Source organism: Nothobranchius furzeri, chromosome 17 (genome assembly GCF_043380555.1).
Source record: "Nothobranchius furzeri strain GRZ-AD chromosome 17, NfurGRZ-RIMD1, whole genome shotgun sequence".
In the NCBI taxonomy this organism is placed as follows: domain Eukaryota; kingdom Metazoa; phylum Chordata; class Actinopteri; order Cyprinodontiformes; family Nothobranchiidae; genus Nothobranchius; species Nothobranchius furzeri.
The window spans coordinates 45321174-45341001 of record NC_091757.1 but is presented as its reverse complement, the minus strand read 5'-3'; the positions used below and the strand labels follow the sequence as shown (position 1 = coordinate 45341001).

The window sequence follows — 19828 nt, the reverse complement described above, 5'->3', positions numbered from 1 at the left end:
TCCTTTTCCCACTGCTGAGAGGAGCAGGACGCGGTCTCTGCGGCGGGAAACAAAAAAACCTACAAGCACTTCCTCCAAAAAAAAGTTCACACTCATACACGAATGCCACCACAAGTTGTGACTCACACCGTTTTAGTCCTGAACCGGGCCGGGGAGTAACTCGGATTAGGAAAACTGGAGGAGGAACGCGCAATTTTGTCGTTTATTATTCTTATTTGGGTAATTCCACCGAATAGGTGCCATTTATTTTATGCAAGTGCATCAAATTAAACTGGGTTTTAATGCAATTTTCAAAAGTAAATCTAGTAACACACTTATTTAACTATTTCAAATGATCATTGGTCAATCTTAAATGCCTTTAATTAATTTTTTACATGTTTTTTTAGATGAACGTGTTTGCTTTATTTTCAGTCCTGTTACCAAAACTCATGTAACACATATAGAAGACTGTCAACTAATTCCTTCATTTTCCCCTCAAGAAAGTGTTTATTTTAATAAAAAGGTTAGTTTTAAGTTCAAATATTTAATGTTTGTTATAAAAAAATTCACATGAACATACAAAAGTTGTAATTTTTTGAAAGATCAAAAGCCATATTTTTCATTTCAAGGAGACACAGGGCTCTAGTTAATAAAATTTATTCTAATGTAATTCAGTAAACTATTTAATAAATGGTGGAACAAATATGATTGAAAAAATAAGTTCATTTTTATTGTTTTTTTACAAACAACTGAGTAACAGAAATGAACAAGCTGTAACAGGAATGAACAGAGGGTAACAGGAATGACCAATGAACACGGGGCACATGTGCTACAGGGGCTTTGTGTGGCCTTTTCTAAGGCACACTGTCAAGTTGGTCCCAGACCCCCTTTTCAATTGCCATATAGCGAGATGTGACCTGCCTCAGGGGTGGGATGATGCACAAAATGTCCTCAAAGAGGTACCACAGCAGGTCTTTGCGCGCTGGCCAGAAAAACCTGTTGACCCCAATTTTGTGCATGCAACGGACCTCAACATGTGTTTCAGATGTATCTGTGATGACACCTGGGTATATGTCATCATCATACTTAACCACACACCATTTGCCAACAATGTCTGAACTTTGCCACATAATTTCTGTGGCTCTGAGTGCTGCCTGTTGATGATCCAACGTGAAAGACTTTGCATTAAAGCACTTACAAGTTAGATTTTGTCTTGTTGTGCACAAGCAGCTGATATCTCTGTATGTCAGTTCTCCTTGGGCAAGGGTTACCACCTGATGTATCGTCATTGTGGAGGGAATTGATGGCACATCATTTGGCATCTCCTGAACAGCTTTCTCCACTGCTTCCTCATTGACAAAAAACAACTTAATTGTTGTTTCTGTCTTTTGCAACACATCAAAGAATTTGGCAGCATGAGGAATGTCTGTCCCTTTGCTGACCAGACTGTCGGCTCTCCTCTTCAGAGCTCCTCCTACACCATCTGGTGCCCCCTTCCCATGGCTCGCCTCAAAGAAGTTCCATGTTCCAGCAGTGAATCCTTGTTTGAACAGCTCAGTACAAAACATGAAAAAATTCCCTCGCTGTCTATACTGAGTGCATGGGCCATCACTGTAAAAATGGATTGTGGAGACCTCTGGATGTGCCATATGCACATAATCAAGGACTGGTGACAAATGCTGCCAGATTGCTGGTGGACCCTTCAGTCTTGAGGGGGACACTGTGCAGAAGGACATAGGGCAGGAGGATGTGTTCACATAAAGCACACCTGTGTGCAGTGTTGCCTGCTGGTGTGATGCTCCAAAGTGGACAGCCTGTATTTCTGTGCTGTACTTGCAGACGTAATTTTCAGAGAAGTCAACGTGAATTAAACATTCATGTGACTTCAAGCCCTGTCTCAGTGCCCTGTAGTGGGTAAACTGATTCTTGATGTTATAAGAATGTCTCTTAAACCTATGCAGCAGCAGGTTCAGCTGGTCCAGAAGTTCTTCTTGTGTTGCCTGGGATTCTTGTTTGATTGTGATTTTAGATGTTTTGCCACTGGGGTCATTGTTATGCTCTTTATCCACTATTGCCCATTGGAGATATGTCTCTTGACTCTCTGGATTGTACTTGGAGGAGACTGGGCAGCATAGATTCTTGCACTCAGAGCATTCTCCATACATGCACTTCATGTTTTCTGTGTCACATGCGATGGTTTTCACAAGATCTTCCAGGTTGATAGTGCTGATCACTTTCAAGTGGTGCAGCTTCTGTACAATAAAACCCAGATTCTCATGCATCTTGCACATGCATGTGTCCCGATCACTCAGAGTTGGATGAATAACCCAGAAAGGACGAAGCAAACAGAAGAGTGAGTAAGAGATGGAGCTTTGCTCTTCAGCTAAAAACTTCATGTGCAAATTTTTCATGGTATCCAAAAGGAACCGTTTCTGCTTTTTAGTTTTCTTCCAAGTGATGGTCTGTCTCTTCCCTGTTGTGATACGACTAACATCATCCCTTGTGTAGAAAGCTCTCACTCTACTTGTCAAACTATCTGGAACCCTGCTGTTCCGCTTCCGTTGGTAGCTGTAGTTGACATTCTCATCATTCCTCCATCTTTTCTTTGAAAATCCTAATGAGTTTTGAGCCAAGCGTTGCAATCTGTACTTTTTAAGGACTTTTCCTGTTAGTACTTTTGCAATTATTTGCCTTTCTTTTCCCCCCTGTGCTTTTCTGTATTTGTTTCGGATGCCGTCCACCAGAGCCTCATGAAACAGAAGAGTTTTTTGAATGGCTGCTGGTGGAAGCTGTGTCATCTGTCTTTTAACTTTTGTGCGTGGAGACTCAGTTTCTTTTGTCTTCTTTTTTAGGACTTTCTTTGTCATGCGCTGGACTTTTTTCTTGTATTTTTCTGTTTTCTGGGTTTGTTTCCTCAATAGGCCTTGTAGTTGATGAATTTGTTTTTCAAGGTTCTTTAGTGTTTTTCGTCGTCTTCTCCGCCCCTGATCACATTGCCTAGAAGAAACATGTCAAAATAGCACTTATTTACATATTTCAGATGTTACAAATTAATGTTATTATATTGTATAAACAGATGGATATCAATTTCATAAATTGGACCTGGAAGTTCTTGGTTGTGGATCTATAGCTTGCTCTGGTGAGAGTTGGGGTGTGTCTGGAGGGGTCACAAGGTACTGCTGAACTTTTTTTCTGTCTTTGATTGTATGGTATGTCTCCCTCCACTTTTTGCGTCGTCTGCGCTTTTCTCTCTCACTTAGTTGGTCAATTGTTTTCTTCTTGCCTGATTCTAAGTCCTCCCTGTATTTTCTTTTTTCCCTCTCAAGATATCTTTCCCTCCGCTCTGGGTCGGCATCACGTCGAGCCCGATAGAGCCGCTGCTTTTCTGCTGCACTATGTGGTGGCTTTGCTCCCTGCAAGCATTAAAGTCACATTACAAAACTGATCTTAGATCACAACCTCTGCAATGTCAAGTGTAAAAGTAAAATAATAAATAAATAAATAAATAAAATCAAGTCAATAGTGTAAAATAATAATATATTCTATCTAAAAAATTATCACTTCATCAATGAACTCTACTCAGCCCTGTTACCATTACTCAGTCCTGTTACTTCTCATATGGGTAACAGGACTGAAAGTAACAGGACTGAGTTTTTAGCATAGAGTTAGCAAATACACCAAATATAGCCACATCACATCGTTGCTAATAGCATGAGGACATAAAGCACAATCTAGTGATTTACCAAAAATGTGTATTTTTAAAATAAACAAATGGTAAGTAAGATATAATTAAAGTAACAGGACAGTATGTTGAGATTGACCTCGTCATTTACAGCTAATATATTATTAAATAGACAGAAAAATGAATGAGAGACCTTACTTTTGGTCTTCCCATGGCCTTTTGAAGATCCTTATGATGCAACTTCCTGTTGTATGGGTCACCTTTGGAATTTTCAAAATAAAACAGATGGGGTAATGTATTTGGGTAACAGGACTGAGTGTAAACCTAGGGACACAACTAAAATGTGTATTTTAACAAATAAAGTATAAAATTGTTTTGAAAAAAGTATTTGTGAAACATAGACAGGATATAGAGTCACGCAAAAATGCAAAAAAAAGATAAATTTGGGGGGATTTTATTAATTATATTTCACTCTAAGAGTAATGTTAAAGATCAGGGACAGGTGAAAAATACATGCACTGAAATGTTTTTTCAGTGTTCAAAGTACTTTCTATTATTCTTGCCCAAGATTAATGTTAAATTTACACTCAGATACTTATGCAGGACCTTTTGTTTAATAACAAAAATTATTTACCCGTAAATTTTCATGCACCTTGATTCAAAAAACCTCCTGGGGACGGAAATGGATGGAAATGGCACCCATTCGGTGGAATGGCCCATTTACTAAAACGATAACTTTAGTGGAACCTTTTTGAAAGTTTTTACTTTTCTTTTTTTAACCTTTTAGTTAAAATTACAGACTCTGAGCAGGATGATGGCTTTATTATTTTTAAGAAAAGGCGCATGACGCACCTGTGCGCCGCTGACGCACAGGTGATTAGACACACAGACACGGTGAGATACACACACGGTCTTATCCGCTTTATTATCACCCATATCAGCGGGGTGGTGGACGAACTTTATTAGACTTGTCTGTGTGATATTTGGATAAACCGGAAGAAGGCGCACTGTAGCTGAGGTGCTGGATGTCGGACTGTTGTCAAGCGCACTTTGGCAACAGCTGTCAAACCCTTGTTGGGATCCTCCAGCCCCCCGAGGTCGCTACTGCGCATGTCAGAGCGCTGGACAGCTCCAGAGAGGGAAATTTAAAAACGGTTTTGAAAGAATCAAGAGCAGCTCAGAGGATTACAGTACAGGGGCTCGGTGGTCAGCTTTCACATTCTCCATTACCAACCAACAACTGGTGAGTTTTTATTCTCTCTTTTTAAAACTACAATCTTTTCCCAAATAGTTTGTTCTGAGAAAGTTTTTAAAAACTGGGTTTAGACCATAACTGGATCTTTCATCAGATTAGATAAATAACATGACGTGTAAAGGTAGCTTGATCAAATAATAATGACAAAAATTTGGTGCATACTTAACATATGATGGTTTATTCTGAGAGACATTAAATGTAAAGTATTCAAGCTGTTGAGTAACAGCTGATATTGGTGTAAAGACCATATGCATTTTATGATTTTATTATTTCTGCATTAAACGTGTTCATTTTTACAGCAGTCATTAATGTTACCTGAAACACTCAGCAGTGCTTCACAAGCCATTTGCTTAGAGATTGTTATTTCAAGTTAAAACAGTTTATGACTATTTTTGAGTGATTTTATTGTGTTAAGATACTCCACAGAAAGTAAAATTTGATTATGTTTGGCAGAAAAAGGTAAGCACAAATCCCAGGAAATGATAGAAGGTGGCGTAACTTCCAGGATGTCAGGAATAATTGAGAATGCTGGGCATCATCCATCACCCCAGGACTACAGGTAGGACGTTTGGTTTACAGGAACATCCGTTATTAAAAATCTGTTTATTTACTTTAAAAATAATGATATCTGAATGCAACTGGCACACATAAATCATTGTTCATAGAACAAACTTTTGTTTTCCTTCAATGATCACAGAACAAACTAATCCTCTAGGGTTGGTTTATTGGTAGATGGACAGCGTTTTTTGTGTGGCGGTTCCATGAAAAAAGAAAAATAGGGAGAAAAAAATCCTGAAGAATAAATGATTTTCAGTCTGAATGGATCTGTCAGAAACCATCAGCTCTGTTTACACTCCCGCTGTCGGCGCATGGAGAGCTTGAGCCTCTCCGCTGACCAGCTCAGGGGGAGACGGGGAGCTCAGGGTCACCAGTGTCCACAAGTGGTTCCCAATTAGAAAAAGAGCGAGGAGGAGGAGGAGGAGGAGGAGGAAGAGGAGGAGGAGGAGGAGGAGGCACAATATTTGGGGTTGAACTCCTGTGATGATACATGGAGACACCAGCTACATGTTTTGCATCAGGGAGCGATTTGCTCTGTTAGTGACGGAGGAAGGGGATGAGAATGCCCCTGATGTGTTGACTATTCAGTAGGTCGTGTCTCTAAATAATCTGCATTAATACAAAATCACCAAAACATTTAATAGATTTGCAGATGTGTCCACATACAGACAACTTTGTGTGACTTCAACCTGATTGCAAAATCTTTAAATATGAGCTCTGGACTTTCTGATCCTAAAGTTGGACTTCATGTTTGGTGTTAAAATTAAAAATCTCTGAGCAAAAACAAGAAATAAGCTGGGATGTGCTGATAGAGTGTGTTGTTGATTTCTGGTACTTAATCCAATGTCACACACACACACACAGCCCTGACCTCAAACTATATTTGCACCCCCCTCTCCTCTGAGTTCTTCGTTAAAGGTAGGTGTGGTGGGGGTTGGGGGAGGGAGGGAGGGGGAGGATGGGGGCTGTGAGGATAGAGGCTGGAAAGGGACAGGGAAGCAGATGGCATCCTATTTGTCCCTGGGGCTGTCATTCCAACAGATTAATGCAAGGGCCAGGCGAAGAAAAGAAATGACAGAGACAATCAAGGAAGGGTCTGGGGAAGACAATGGAGACACGTGCCACTGGGCAGATTTGTCGTTTGGGACACAATAGGTGATCATTTTTCAATAGATGAGGCCAACTGTTTCAGCACAACATGTGCTGCTGTCCCATGTTTCAAACGATCTCATGTGTTGTTTACTTATGATTCAGCCAATGGGTAAGGCAAGGCTGTGGTCACCTGACACAGGGCAGATTTTTTTATTAGATTCGGTGTCTGTATGGAGGAGGGGGTGCACTTCTGCAGTGTCCGCACACCCACTAAGTAACTGAATTGTATTTGTTGTCATAGCAACCCCAATTACAGAACCGTGTGTGTGTGTGTGTGTGTGTGTGTGTGTGTGTGTGTGTGTGTGTGTGTGTGTGTGTGTGTGTGTGTGTGTGTGTTGAGAAGAGTGAAGAGGATTCTTCTTTTTTTCTTTTTTCTTTCTTTCTCTAAGAGCCTCCTCCTTTTAAAAGAGCTAAAGGTTGAACAAGGCGCTGGTTAAACAGACTTTAGGTCTGTTTTCTCTCAAAATTTTTATATAAAAAACACAATCTTAAAATGTTCATAATATTTTATTCTGCTGCAATGCAAAAATAAACAAATGCACAAATCAGTGTTCCACAACAAACAAAGCCCACATCTGATGATGTCACAAATAAACAGCTCATTTAACTTTCTTAATGCTGGATAAAACTGTCGCTGCTAAATTAAAACTCATAATTAATCTTCTTAAGCTAAATCAGCCAGCAGCTTTCATCACCGTCTCCCCTCTTCCACACTCCTGAGGCTGTTTTGTCTAAGGGGGATAAAAATCTTCCACCCAGTGTTTAGGTTTAAATCCTACTTGTGATCTGTTTGTGTCTGAGCTGACAGCCGTGTTAACCCCCCTCCCCCTCTCCTGAAGGCTTCTGACCACAGACCCCTCCCAGCTGAGACTGGAGGACCTCCCAGGGGACCTGCAGTCCCTGTCATGGCTCACCTCTGTGGACGTGCCCCGGCTGCAGCAGATGGCTGACAGCCGAGGCCACAGCAACGGGCCCTCTCAGGGCAGCTTGTTGGAGCAACAGACAGGTGAGCTGACAGGGAGGGGACAGAGTTTAGAAGCTACAATTAACTTTCCGAATGGATAAATCAGGACTGATTTGATTTATTTGAATGGGACAGTGCATGTTGATGTGCAATGTTGTTGGAAAAACACCAGATTTAGCAGAATGCTAATTCCCTTAATTATTAAACATAATAATAATAATAATAATAATAATAATAATAATAATAATAATAACAACATTTTCTAACACAACTTCAGTGGACTATCTTGAAAAAATACAAGAAAACGATTATTTTGCACTTTTAACCATTGTGTTGGCCAGAAAAACTAATCTACGGTAATAAATATGAATTAATATGTTAATGAAGTTTGAGTACCATAATTGAATATTGTTTATTAAGCGTTTGCCTTCATGTAAAGAAATGTATATTAGGCCTATTTTGACCTGCTGGTCTTTTGTCAGATGTAGCTTTTCTATATAAATGCTGCTTCTGCTCTACCTTTTAGTGGAGTTTTATTGTCATGACAAACTTCCAACGCCACTAATTTCTGGATGCAAACGTTATTTTATGCAGTTAGTAATCTGAGTGCTCTTGTTCCGGCTCTTTTCAGCTCAGCTGAGTAGCATGACGATACCAGCTAGTCAAGGCTCCATGCTGCACCTCCAAAGTAACATGCAGCACAGCCCCCTGGGAATAAGTATCATCAACACCCACAGTGGAAGTGTACGTTTTTACAAATCCACATTTAGGATTCAGCATGCACAATTTATTAAATGTCTCTGCACCCACTTCACAGATGTCTCCATTCTCCATGAATGGGCTTCCTTCCCCGGGATACCAGTGTCCTACCTCAGTCTACCAACCCTCATCCCAGCAGGTGTACTCTCTCACTCAGAACGGACAACAGGTGACACAAATAAAGATTTGTCCCACTAAAGAAAAAGTTTAGAATAAGGACTGACGATACTTTCCTCTGTCTTACAGTGTGCAGGCGGTGGACTTTATAGCAATGTCTCTTTCAACAACCAAAGTCTTTTTACACAACCTCGTCTGGCTCCACAGGATCAGGAGCCGCAGTCCAAAACTTTCCCCAAACCCATCTACTCCTACAGGTGATTACCCACAAATAACTATATTCATATTATGTTCCATAATCCGTCTTGTCTGCTGTTTATTAAGATATATTTATATGTATTTCTGCAGCTGTTTGATTGCCATGGCTCTGAAAAACAGCAAAACTGGCAGCCTGCCAGTCAGTGAGATTTATAGCTTTATGAAGGAACATTTTCCTTATTTCAAGGTAAGATCTTTGCTTATTATGACAGATAAAGACTGAGGAAAATAAGATAAATACAGATTAATAACATATATATTTTATATTCAGACTGCACCTGATGGCTGGAAGAATTCAGTCAGACACAACCTCTCCTTAAACAAATGCTTTGAGAAAGTGGAGAACAAGACGAGCAGCTCATCTCGTAAGGGCTGTCTGTGGGCACTGAACCCAGCCAAAATTGATAAGATGGAGGAGGAGATGCAGAAATGGAAACGCAAGGACCTACCAGCCATTCGGCGCAGCATGGCTAACCCTGGTCAGAAATGTCCAATTTTTAAAAGTCAAACATTGTTTGTTTGGTTGGTTTGACCATGTCTGACAGTCTGTTTTGCTCCCGAACAGATGAGTTGGACAAACTGATCACAGACCGTCCTGAGAATTGCAGACGGAAGCCTCTAGAACCAGGTATAACCCGCCTGGCTGGCCTCCCGACCGGGCTCCCATTGGCTGTCCCAGCCCAGATGCAGGCTCAACCCATAGTCACGCTGTCCCTGCCTTGTTTACCCATGAACCACCACCATCACCAGCTCCAAGCTCAGCTCCAGGCCCAGGCTCGACTGGCCCCCATGTCCCCTGCCCCAGCCCAGACGCCTCCCCTCCACACAGTCCCTGACCTCTCCCACAGTCCACTCATGCAGCAGCCCAGCAAGCCTCCGGAAGACTTTTACAGCGTGCACGGAGACTCAAGCACAGAGGTGGATGCACTGGACCCTAGCATCATGGACTTTGCTCTTCAAGGTAAACACCATTTTTAAACTGCTGCATTGTGTTTTTGTGCTTTTGACAGTTCTGCACATGTTAGAAAAACTCAAAACAATTCATGAAAATTTTAACTCTGATTTTCTTTCTTTATACCAGAGTTGATCCACTTCCTGCAGTTTAAAGAGACAATGTGTAGTTTTTACTGTTAATCTCTGGAAATATCCATCAAAATGTTGTCAAAAATTAATTTAATGATGTCCAGTTGTTAAAAAATATTGGCAACTTCGTATCATATAACCCCAAAAAATCTTGTCTAAATAACATGGGAGTGGGTGTAAGGCGATGCCATATTAGATGCCATGTTTCCTTCTACAGGAGCCCATGAGGACAAAATACATTTACTTATTTGTAACAAACTGTTACAAAACTTTCACCATTCATAAACATTGTTGTTTTACACATGTACCTTCTCGCTCGTCGCTAGTGATGAAAAGAAATGTGATGTGTTTGCCATTTTGCTGAAGTTTGCAGTCCCCAAAGCTTTTTGACCCTAATGGGCATCCGTTGGTAGGGTCTTACTCCAACGCAAAAATACTACTTGCTTGCAATGATTTAGGTATCTACTGTCCCCTATCACCAGGAAAAATACACACTGTCACTTTAAAATATGTTTCAACACCAACAAATCTGAATAAAAAACTATTTAACTTGCTTTCAAGTTCTACAGAATTATGTGACTGACACATTAATTTAAAATGTTAACTAAAAACTTACCTTTTAAAACTGAGATTCGTTTTTGCAAAGATGCTCCCGCTGTGTCAGAAGTGCTTGCCTATTATCTTTAAAGGACACATTTTATGCTAAATGCCCCTTGTGAGGTGTAGTGTTGATGTCTACTGCCTCTATAAACACTTTAAATGTGTGTGTGTGTGTGTGTGTGTGTGTGTGTGGGGGGGGGGGGGTCCATCTTTTCCTGTCAGTGTTTGGTTTTAGGAGCTATAAGCCTAAAACAAGCTGTTTCAAAAAGTCTCCATTTGTGATGTCACAAACAGGGAATTTAGAATAGAACCACCTGCACCGTGAAAGGGACAGCTGCTGCTGGAGAAACAGTGGCTCTACTACGAGCCCCTCTCCGATATCAGAGCTTCTCAGCTTATAGCAGCCTGTGTGAGGGATGGGTGGGTGTGGCCAACTTCCTAAAACAGCTCATTCTAGAAGGTTCTGAAAATGTCAAGAATGAAACTGCTAAAATTGTTATATGAGAGATGGCTTTAGTGCAAAACTTTATTAGCATGTTTTGTATTCATCGTCGTCGTCTTCCTCCGCTTATCTGGGTCCGGGTCGCGGGGGCAGCATCCCAACTAGGGAGCTCCAGACCGTCGTCACCCCGGCCACCTCCACCAGTTCCTCCGGCAGGACCCCAAGGTGCTCCCGGACCAGACTGGAGATGTAACCTCTCCAACGTGTCCTGGGTCGACCCGGGGGCCTCCTGCCGGCAGGACATGCCCGAAACACCTCCCCAGGGAGGCGTCCAGGAGGCATCCTGACCAGATGCCCAAACCACCTCAATGTTTTGTATTATGCCATTTAACTATTTCAAGTTATGAAAAAGACCACAATATGGCCCCAAATATGACCAAACAGAAGCTCTGGATCTGTTTAAAATCACGACAGAGCTGTGGAATTACACTACTTTAGTGCCATGTTCTGTCATTTTGACCCCTTTATCTTAAATATGCATGTTTATTCAGCTCTGTAAATACTTTTGAAGACACAGCTCATTACAAACAGGAACAATGCAGTCAGAGCAGACTAATCCCTCTGGGAGGTGAAGCCTAATTATTCAGGAACTAATGACCAAACATGACCTGTATGTAATTAAAACATCAATCTTATACATTGTTATTTATAGATTAGGGTTTTTTTAATCGTTTTGAAAACAACTGGAGTGTTGCTGCGCTTGTGATCTAACATCTCAATCTGTGTTATCAGGTAATCTGTGGGAAGAAATGAAGGACGACAGCTTTAACCTGGATGCTCTGGGTACATTCAGTAACTCACCCCTCCGACTATCAGACTGTGACCTGGGAACAGCCAGCCTCCCTCCGGCCTCTAGCGGAGCCAACGTGTCGCTGTCAGACGTGCAGGTGACGGGGCTCTACACCTCGTACACCTCACAGGATCCTCTGTCCTCACAGTACATGGGGACTCCGGTCAGCAGCAAGCCCATCGCCCTTCTCTGAAGGAGCTAAACTGCTTCTCAACAGACCTGATATAATTTGCTCAGATGCCCTCAGAGGATATCGGAGGTCTGGTTTCTTTTGTGCAACGTGAAGGTTTTGGGACCTGGATGAGCCTGGGAGAAGAATGTTGGAAAATCCCTGCTCATTAGGAACTACACGGCTAGAAGAAAAAACAAGATCTAAAATATTTAGTTTTGCCAAGCAAGGACTGAAAGCATGTATACATACAGAGACTAATGACGTGTACGTTAGCAACAGCCTGTTTTTCTGCTGCCCTCTCCGCATTTTAAAGCTCTTCCAGTTTGTAGCTCTTCCTGTTTGTTGTGTTGTGCTAGACGCATTTGCTGTGATATTTTATTTATATTTATAAAAGGCAGCTGGAGAAAACGAAGACTCCAACAATCGTTTGCTGTACATATTTGAGTGTTTGAACTTATTGCTTCTGAAAAGCTTTCTTTGGACTGTTTCCCCTTCATCCATGGGGCTAAGAGGTCTCCAGTGCTCTATATCATAATAAAAACGGACAAATAAAAAGTGCCTCTTCATATTTAAACAATTACATTATTTATTAACAAAGCTCCCCCTGGTAACATACAGGAAACAGGAGGAGTTCATTCATGAGAAATGTCACGGCTGATGTTTGATCTGAGGCAAATCCATAGAGCATTTAAGAAGCACTAGGACAAGCAGTCTGAATCAACCTGAGTTTTAGGATGTGCTGCTTTACACTGAGAGATCAGGGAGAAAAACATAAAATAAATGTTCTGTTACCACATCAAACCATCTTCTGTCATTCAGATCTCTCTCTCTCTCACACACACACACACACACACACACTGGGTTTAGGGTTTAAAAAACATACAAATGTCAAATACAACTGATCTTATCATAAACCTGCATTCATGCTGGCATCAGTTCTGATGAGTTCTGTTCGTGTTTCAGTGCAAACAGAACAATCTCACATTCTGGCACACATTAATACAGTTTAAGTGTTTTTTCAGAAGGGGTTTAAGCTTATTTTTCACTGAATACATTCAAACACATTTTCTAGTTTTAACAAAAATAATAATTAGCACCTGAATTATCAAGAATCCAATTTTAGTCTGTAAGAAAATAATCTAATTTAACACTGATGCGTGTTTAAATCCAGCTGATTAGTGACAGGCTGAAAGATTTCATGTTTAAAGTGATTGTAGAGGTTCTTGTGCGTGTATTATTGTTTTAATACTACGCCGCTGAAGTCCAGGGCTGTGCTCTTCAACTTCACTTCGTGCACCTTTTACCACCAAAGTGATTTAGTGCTTCTACACATTTAACAATGCATTACAATTTTCCTTCTCTATGAAGTCCAACAGTTTAACTGGTGCTGGCGGTGTCCATAGTGGCTAGGAGATGTGACAGCTTGGCCCTTTGGGAGGGAGTGATGTTCTGGCTCATGTGGATGATGCAGTCCATGGCTATGTCGGGGTTAGCCTGCACCAAGCTGCACACAGACACAAGAAAAAATGGTGAAAAGTCTCAAGTATGTTCCAGACTCCAATATTAAATGCATTTGTTTGTATCAAATGGAATTTTTACGATTTTGTCACAGATATTTTTATTTTATGTGTATTTGATAAACAAACAGCACCGTACCTCAGTTTTGGAGTTAAATTATGGTCAGACTGATAAGCTAACAGCTAGGCTCAGTGGTACCAGTTATAAAGTTGATTTCTGTCACCCTGGAACAATTTGTTTTAAAAGTAAAAGTTTTTAAACTATTTAAACATTATAGCTTATCATTTTGGTCTGAACTCATCTGCGTTTCTCTAAGCTGAGGTCATCCAAAGTGTTTTCTACATCTGTCTAATCATAACAGATCTCCCCAAAAACGAGTCACCCAGTTATGTATAGTGTTGTGAACATTAGCAAATATTTAAACGTTATTGGGTGTTGTTGCAAACCTGCGAATGTGCTTTAGGACGTTTTCTCTTTTCAAGTACTTGATGTTCTCTCTGATGACTGATCGGGTGCCGTCCTGCAGGGACAGATGCTTCTCGAGCCACTCCACCACAGCTTGGTTGTTGTCCCAAAGGTAAGCCTGTAAAAGCAGGTAGCTTTCTTTAAAAAACAAACTCTTACTACAGCAAAGCAGCAACAAAATTTCTAATATTTTTCAATAAAAGCAGATGAAAGATAATAGATATTAGAAGAACTAGGACTATCCAGACCATTTGGTCTATTCTCTCGTTTGTTCCTACAGTGTTTGGACTTTCCTTTGTACATTAGCAAAGAACGAAGCTCTGGTTGTGACCACACACCTTGACAGTTCCCTCTGTTTCAACAAACCATCGCCGCAGCATGGACTGCATGTGCCCATCGCTGAGGTCCTTGTTGGCCTGCAGAATCTCCCCCTTTGCCACCTGCTCCAACAGGAGGCGACGCAGGCGCCAATAAAAGAATGTTCGTGCATTTTTCCAATCTAAAATATCCTGCAAAGAGTAATACATTCAAATAATATTAAAGACTTACGCACCTCTACACTCCTTTTTTGACTATTGTCATAAGACTCGATGGAGAAAACTCACAGTAATGACTCCTTTTTCCTGCATTCTGCCTGGAGTGTCATGGAGATCCACAAACTGCACCGCCACCTGGTGGTAGATGGGTGACAGAAACTCCTCTCTAGCTTTGAGCTTCGCCTCCAACTCCTTCCCTTCTTTTTCAGACAACTCTGGAGAAGCTAACCAGAAACAAATAAAGAGAATGCACCATAAGTTAAAACATTTTTATCATAAAAATAAAACCTCGTTATTTAAGGAAAGATGTTTTTTTTTACCAAGCTGCTCAACCAGACGGGAGTACACCGAATCCAGTCTCCTCATGGTCTTCAGCAGGTCTTTTCTCCTGAATTTTATCTCTACTGTGCCCTCGGCCTCCAGCACACCACCTCTGCATAGAAATGGCTTTGTGTCAAACAAAAAAATATATACATATAACCACACGTAAGAGCTGCTCAGGCTGGAGGCCCCAGCAGTTTGATGTACCTGCTCTCCCTGTCAGCATACAGCTCCATACACAGAGGGTTGATGGTGGGATCTATCACTACCCACGACCCTCCTCTCAGCTCAGCGTGTGGGGGGATGTACACCAACACTGGCTGGTGGAAACCATGCAGGGCATCAACGATGTAGGCACCAAACTTCAGGATCTGATCATACATATCTAGAAAAGAGGCAAAAAATAAAATAAAATAAAGATCCTTCTCAGTATTTTTACAGCTCAAACGGATTCTTCCTGTAAATTAAATCTTCTGCTGAACTCCCTATGACCTCTCTCACTATCAAACTAGAACGCAGATGCATCAACATAATGACAGTTGTCACACCTTTCATTCCCCCAGAGAAACCCCTCCAGTTAGCAAACACCATGAGAGGCAGATGTTCACGGTTGAAGTCGCAAATCGCCTGAGCGGTTTTAAAAGCAGAATCTGGAAACCAAACCTGGCCAGCCTGCTGCAGAACCTGACAAGATCACATAAAACCAATTAAAAGATGCTTCTTTATCAAAAAACCCCAAATATGTAAAAAACATGAAAAGAGACGGACTGACTTTAGACTCCGAATCCAGATTTGCAGGATCCGCAGGGATGGTGAGCTCAACCGTTCGTGTTTCTACTGCAATGACACCAAGAGGGATTCCTCCTAGCCTGAAATAAGAAACAACAGAGCAGCATTATTTTTGTGTAAGACTTACCGCACATTTAACGCATTTTAATCCTACATTACCTCGCTCTTCCCACAATGACTGTCTGAGCCCAGGACCCCATGATTTCCATGAAAGAGCCTTGATCAAAGAATCCGCTTTGCCATGTTCCTCTCACTGCTAACCCATCAGCCAGGAAAATTAAACAGTTTTATTTATTTGAAGATTTTACTTTTTACAGTTTGGACCGTGTCACTCACTGGGGTGAGGTCTGCCTTCAAGCATCCAGCGGGGATCATACGGGCCTTTCATGGGAGTAAATTCAATCTCTCTGTCCACTGGATCTGTAGTAGCTGTGATTGGCACGGGCGAGTGTTTGTTCTGCAATGACAATTTAGTTAATAATCTGATGCGCCGCTGCAATTAAATATTTAGATTTATACACCAGAACCTTTGGCATGTATGAGAGCCACTGTAGGATGGTGAAGACACCCTCAAAGTCATCAGGCACAGATGTGTGAGACACGCCATTGTTGTGCATGATCTGAACTCCTCCCAGCTGGTTGTTGGACGTGTAAACATCTCTGCCCAGAACCTGCACAGAAACTGGACCTTTACATGTCTTAGCACGACCAATGCTGTTCATTTGCACTAGATTTTTTTGTTGCATCACTAGACAACCAATCCACCGTGTGCTACAGAATCAGTCCAGCGCACATACAAGTCTTCCAACAATCAAAAACCCACTGTAATCAAGCAACACGGCAAGAAAACGAGATGAATCAAACCAACAGACCTTGTTAAGTGCACCTGCTCCAGTCAGGATGATGTGAGAGTTCTCCACCTGGATCACTCGCTGCCCCAAACGGACCAGGTACGCTCCGATTCCGATAGCACGACACGTCACCTGCAAAAGCAGGGAGCAGCTCAGGTGAGAAACCAGAAGACTCTGTCAGGCCTCTGCTTCCATGACGACTCAGACCCACGTCCTCACCATGCTGATTGTTATAATCTCTTCGTAGGCCTGAGAAGATTCTCCTGCAATTGTGCCTGAACCTCGAAGGTTCTCAACACCGAGGCCTTCATCTTTCCCAATAATGTCGGTGATAATGTACCTGGAACGGGATCAGCCATAATAATGAACGATCTACATGATTAATTCAGTTTTTAGTTATCAATGACAACACGTGCAGTAGAAAATCGCACATGGATACAAAGATTTAAAGGGTTTCAGCGAAAGAAGTACACAGCACCTGGACTCTCCTCCTTCCTCTACGTGGCGACAGTGAACAGAACTGGTGGAGCTGATACGGGTGTAGTCCTGTGGTGTCAGGTACAGGTACTTGAAACCCTTCAGGAAGAAATATTAGAAATAAACTTTCAAGGTTAAAGAACCCGTACCCTTATACAAAGCAGAAGCGTGTTTCAGGTGGGGCACCTTGTAAGGGTCAGCGGGGTCAATCCAGGCCACCTGGAACATGTGTTTAACCTCTTCGGCGAGCCCGATGCGTGCTCCACTGTTAGCTGCGATGTAAACGCGGGGGATGCCCTCAGCGCGAGCCAACTCGGACGCTCTGAGGAACAGCTCGTCCTCATGAGGACCAAACGACCCGATCATGTGAGTGATGTCGTTACAGATGACAATAACTTCTCTCCCATCTGGGTACTCCGGAGTCTTCATCTTCATCCTGAAAGCAACCATTCCCACCTGTTGTACAAAAAGTAACATCTCCTCACTAGAAATGCAAAGAAGGTCCTGTGGGCGATCCTAAAATGATCCTAAAAGCTTCCCACATCATTGTCTGCAGGCAGCCGGTTCATCTGCACAAGTCGACCTTCTGGATCCAGAACGAGCTCGGTGCACATCAGGACATCTTTAGGGCATTTGTCCCCAGGACCCCACAGCTTGAATAATGCCTAAAGAAGAGATTCTGTGATGTGAGTCGTTGTTGACGTTAACGACAGAAGTAAGAACAGTTCAGGAGGATGACGGTACCTGTCTGAACATCTCTGGGAAGTCGTACACGTATGTGGTGCCCAGAGTTTGAGCCTGGAAGCGTTTGGCCTGCAGCAGATCTTTGGTCACATACGGAGTGTTGATCAGCATGCCATGCAAAGGACCCTGCTTGTCTCCATATGACTGGAACATAATCTGAAAAGCAGGGAGGATGGATGTAACAATGTTAACTACCATTAAAAGCACCTGTAGGAATTTAGCACAAATAATTCACCTGTCGAGAGGTTGGATCGGTGACTTCCTTATACAAACTGATGTCCAAATAATAGCCGGATTCATTGGTGAGGAACAGACGGATGGGAATAGCATTGCCAGTCGTTGTCAGACGAATGTTGATCTTCAGTTCAGCCTGAAGGACCCGCAGCTTCCAGAGACGACTGCCATATCGCATCACCATGGAGCGGACAGATTCTTCTATCTGATCACCCGCAGTTCAGGAAACAAAACTCAATATTAATAACTAACCATTTATTATATAACATTGTAAAGCAAGGTAAAAAGAGAATAAATGTAGCATTGATGGTTGGGTCTTGCTGCTCTCTGACCTTGGAGGGGTCCATGATGACCGTAGGGACAAAGTTCAGGAAAATGTGATTGCAGTCGGTGCGAACGCTGGTGTTACTGAAGGCCACCTCCAGCTCATCCATTGCTTCCAATAGGAGGCGCTCTCCCTCATTTTGGAGGTACTCGAAAGAAGCTTCCTGGCAACAAGTAAAACAAAAGAACTTGTGGTTTTTATGTCTCCTACAATTGAGTTTTACATATTTTAAAATAAAGCATCATTTTCATATTTATAACTATTAATCCTTGATGTCTAGGTTGGATTTCCTCCTCTTGCCTTTGTGATGAGATCCGAGTGTCGAATTATTGCCCGGATGAAGAAGCGGTAGTCAGTGACTTCAGCACCCTCCTGGACGCGAGCGGCTCCCAGGTAGAGGTGCATCTTGTGGTTGGCGCAGGGAATGGCCTTCAGGTCAAAGTTCCTCATTCTGTTGAGTTCCAGTTGAAACGCGAGAGCCGGCTCTAGGTTTCTGTAAATCCGGTCCTCTTGGAACTGAGAAGGAGAGATGGAGAGGGTTGTGGTCACCTCTCCAGAAAAAAGCAGCTTGGCTGTTTTACCACAATAAGGTCAAAAAAGCCGTACCCCATCTTGAGCTCTGAATGTGAAGAACTTGGGAAATTCCCTCTGTTTGATTGAAAAAGAAAGGAAAATTATTTTTATTGTGTTTAAAAGTTAAATTACATTTTTAAAAACAATACATGTAGTTTTACATTCAAGTTTATTTGCTGCTGAACATCTAACATCATCTTGGCCAACAGTAGTCATCTTTATAATAATAATTTATTATATTAGAACTAGGGTTGGGACTGGATTTAAAAATTGTTATCTAATTATTTAGAGGCTTTTTAAGTAATTAATCTTGATGAATTGCTTTTTAATCGTTAAAGACAATTTATGTCCCGGCAATTTTTTAAATCAAAAACAATGTTAGTGAGGCACAGATGACATACCCACACTTGAATGAGTATATTTCCGAAACCATAAGGTCTATTTGATGACTTTGGTCTAATTATGAAGTGTGCGTGTGAGATTTGTCTGGATGCGTAAATATTAGTATATGTATTATTGAGTAAAGTGACAATGTGTAGTTTATACCATTAATCTCTGGAAATATCCATTAAATATTGTTGTAAATGAATTAAAAGATGCCCAATTGTTGAGAAATATTGGCGGTTTCATAACATATAACCATAAAAATCTGTTCTAAAATACTTGGGAGCGGGTCTAAGTTTCTGGGCGACGCCATATTGGATGCCTTGTTTCCTCTATGGAAGTCCATGAGGACAAAACACATTTACTGATTTGTAAAAAACGGTTACAAAACTTTCACCAATAATAAACGTTGTTTTACACATTTACCTCTTCACTCACTGCCAGTGATGAAAAGGAGTCTGATGTGCTTGTCATTTTGCTGCAGGTTGCAGTCCCAGGGTTTATGTACCCTAATGGCCATCCGTTGGTAAGGTCTTATTTGAACACAAAAATAAGGCTTGCTTGCAATGATTCAGGAATGTACTGCCCCCTATCGCCAGGGAAAATACACACTGTCACTTTTAAGTGTAAATGAACATGGAACATTGTAAATGTTGTGTACAGAACTGAACACTAGGTGGCAGCAGAGAACTGCTAATATATAGAGGTGTAGTGTAGAGCTTAGGGGAAGTTCTGCTGAG

At 41.7% G+C, this 19828-nt stretch overlaps 3 protein-coding genes across 11 annotated transcripts in view; 1 reads left to right on the top strand and 2 right to left on the bottom strand.

Moving 5' to 3' along the window:
• Nucleotides 1-684: 684 nt before the first annotated feature.
• Nucleotides 685-4005, bottom strand: LOC139063750 (uncharacterized). 2 transcript variants are annotated; one of them, XM_070546454.1, is made up of 3 exons: nt 3860-4002; nt 3082-3392; nt 685-2976 (listed from the first exon to the last, which is right to left on the bottom strand). In XM_070546454.1, the coding sequence occupies exons 1-3, from the start codon at nt 3872-3874 to the stop codon at nt 834-836; spliced, it is 2469 nt and encodes an 822-aa protein (XP_070402555.1). In that variant the 5' UTR covers nt 3875-4002; the 3' UTR covers nt 685-833. The 2 variants fall into 2 exon arrangements, with proteins under 2 accessions (XP_070402555.1, XP_070402556.1); XM_070546455.1 differs by lacking the exon at nt 3082-3392 and having other exon boundaries at nt 3860-4005.
• Nucleotides 4006-4793: 788 nt separating this feature from the next.
• Nucleotides 4794-12102, top strand: foxn4 (forkhead box N4). Its single transcript, XM_015972620.3, has 10 exons — nt 4794-4904; nt 5370-5475; nt 7466-7632; nt 8222-8334; nt 8408-8518; nt 8596-8723; nt 8815-8911; nt 8996-9203; nt 9290-9685; nt 11642-12102. The coding sequence occupies exons 2-10, from the start codon at nt 5396-5398 to the stop codon at nt 11890-11892; spliced, it is 1551 nt and encodes a 516-aa protein (XP_015828106.3). The 5' UTR covers nt 4794-4904; nt 5370-5395; the 3' UTR covers nt 11893-12102.
• A 331-nt stretch (nt 12103-12433) lies between these two features.
• The window catches only part of acacb (acetyl-CoA carboxylase beta), a 30294-nt gene continuing 22899 nt past the window's right edge, over nt 12434-19828 (bottom strand). For 6 of the 8 annotated variants that reach the window (XM_015972612.3, XM_015972614.3, XM_015972619.3 and 3 more), the window contains 21 exons: nt 18738-18779; nt 18432-18647; nt 18139-18294; nt 17808-18011; nt 17573-17728; nt 17371-17493; nt 17015-17284; nt 16830-16927; nt 16571-16691; nt 16373-16483; nt 16028-16171; nt 15837-15957; nt 15660-15756; nt 15484-15580; nt 15260-15395; nt 14919-15096; nt 14711-14823; nt 14460-14614; nt 14193-14363; nt 13836-13972; nt 12434-13375 (listed from right to left, as the gene is read on the bottom strand). In XM_015972612.3, coding sequence (XP_015828098.3) covers nt 13249-13375; nt 13836-13972; nt 14193-14363; nt 14460-14614; nt 14711-14823; nt 14919-15096; nt 15260-15395; nt 15484-15580; nt 15660-15756; nt 15837-15957; nt 16028-16171; nt 16373-16483; nt 16571-16691; nt 16830-16927; nt 17015-17284; nt 17371-17493; nt 17573-17728; nt 17808-18011; nt 18139-18294; nt 18432-18647; nt 18738-18779 — 2973 coding nt within the window. In that variant the 3' untranslated portion in view covers nt 12434-13248. Of the gene's footprint in view, nt 13376-13835; nt 13973-14192; nt 14364-14459; nt 14615-14710; nt 14824-14918; nt 15097-15259; nt 15396-15483; nt 15581-15659; nt 15757-15836; nt 15958-16027; nt 16172-16372; nt 16484-16570; nt 16692-16829; nt 16928-17014; nt 17285-17370; nt 17494-17572; nt 17729-17807; nt 18012-18138; nt 18295-18431; nt 18648-18737; nt 18780-19514; nt 19678-19828 lie in introns of those variants that run through there. The other 2 variants (XM_015972613.3, XM_070546453.1) reach the window with 2 other exon arrangements.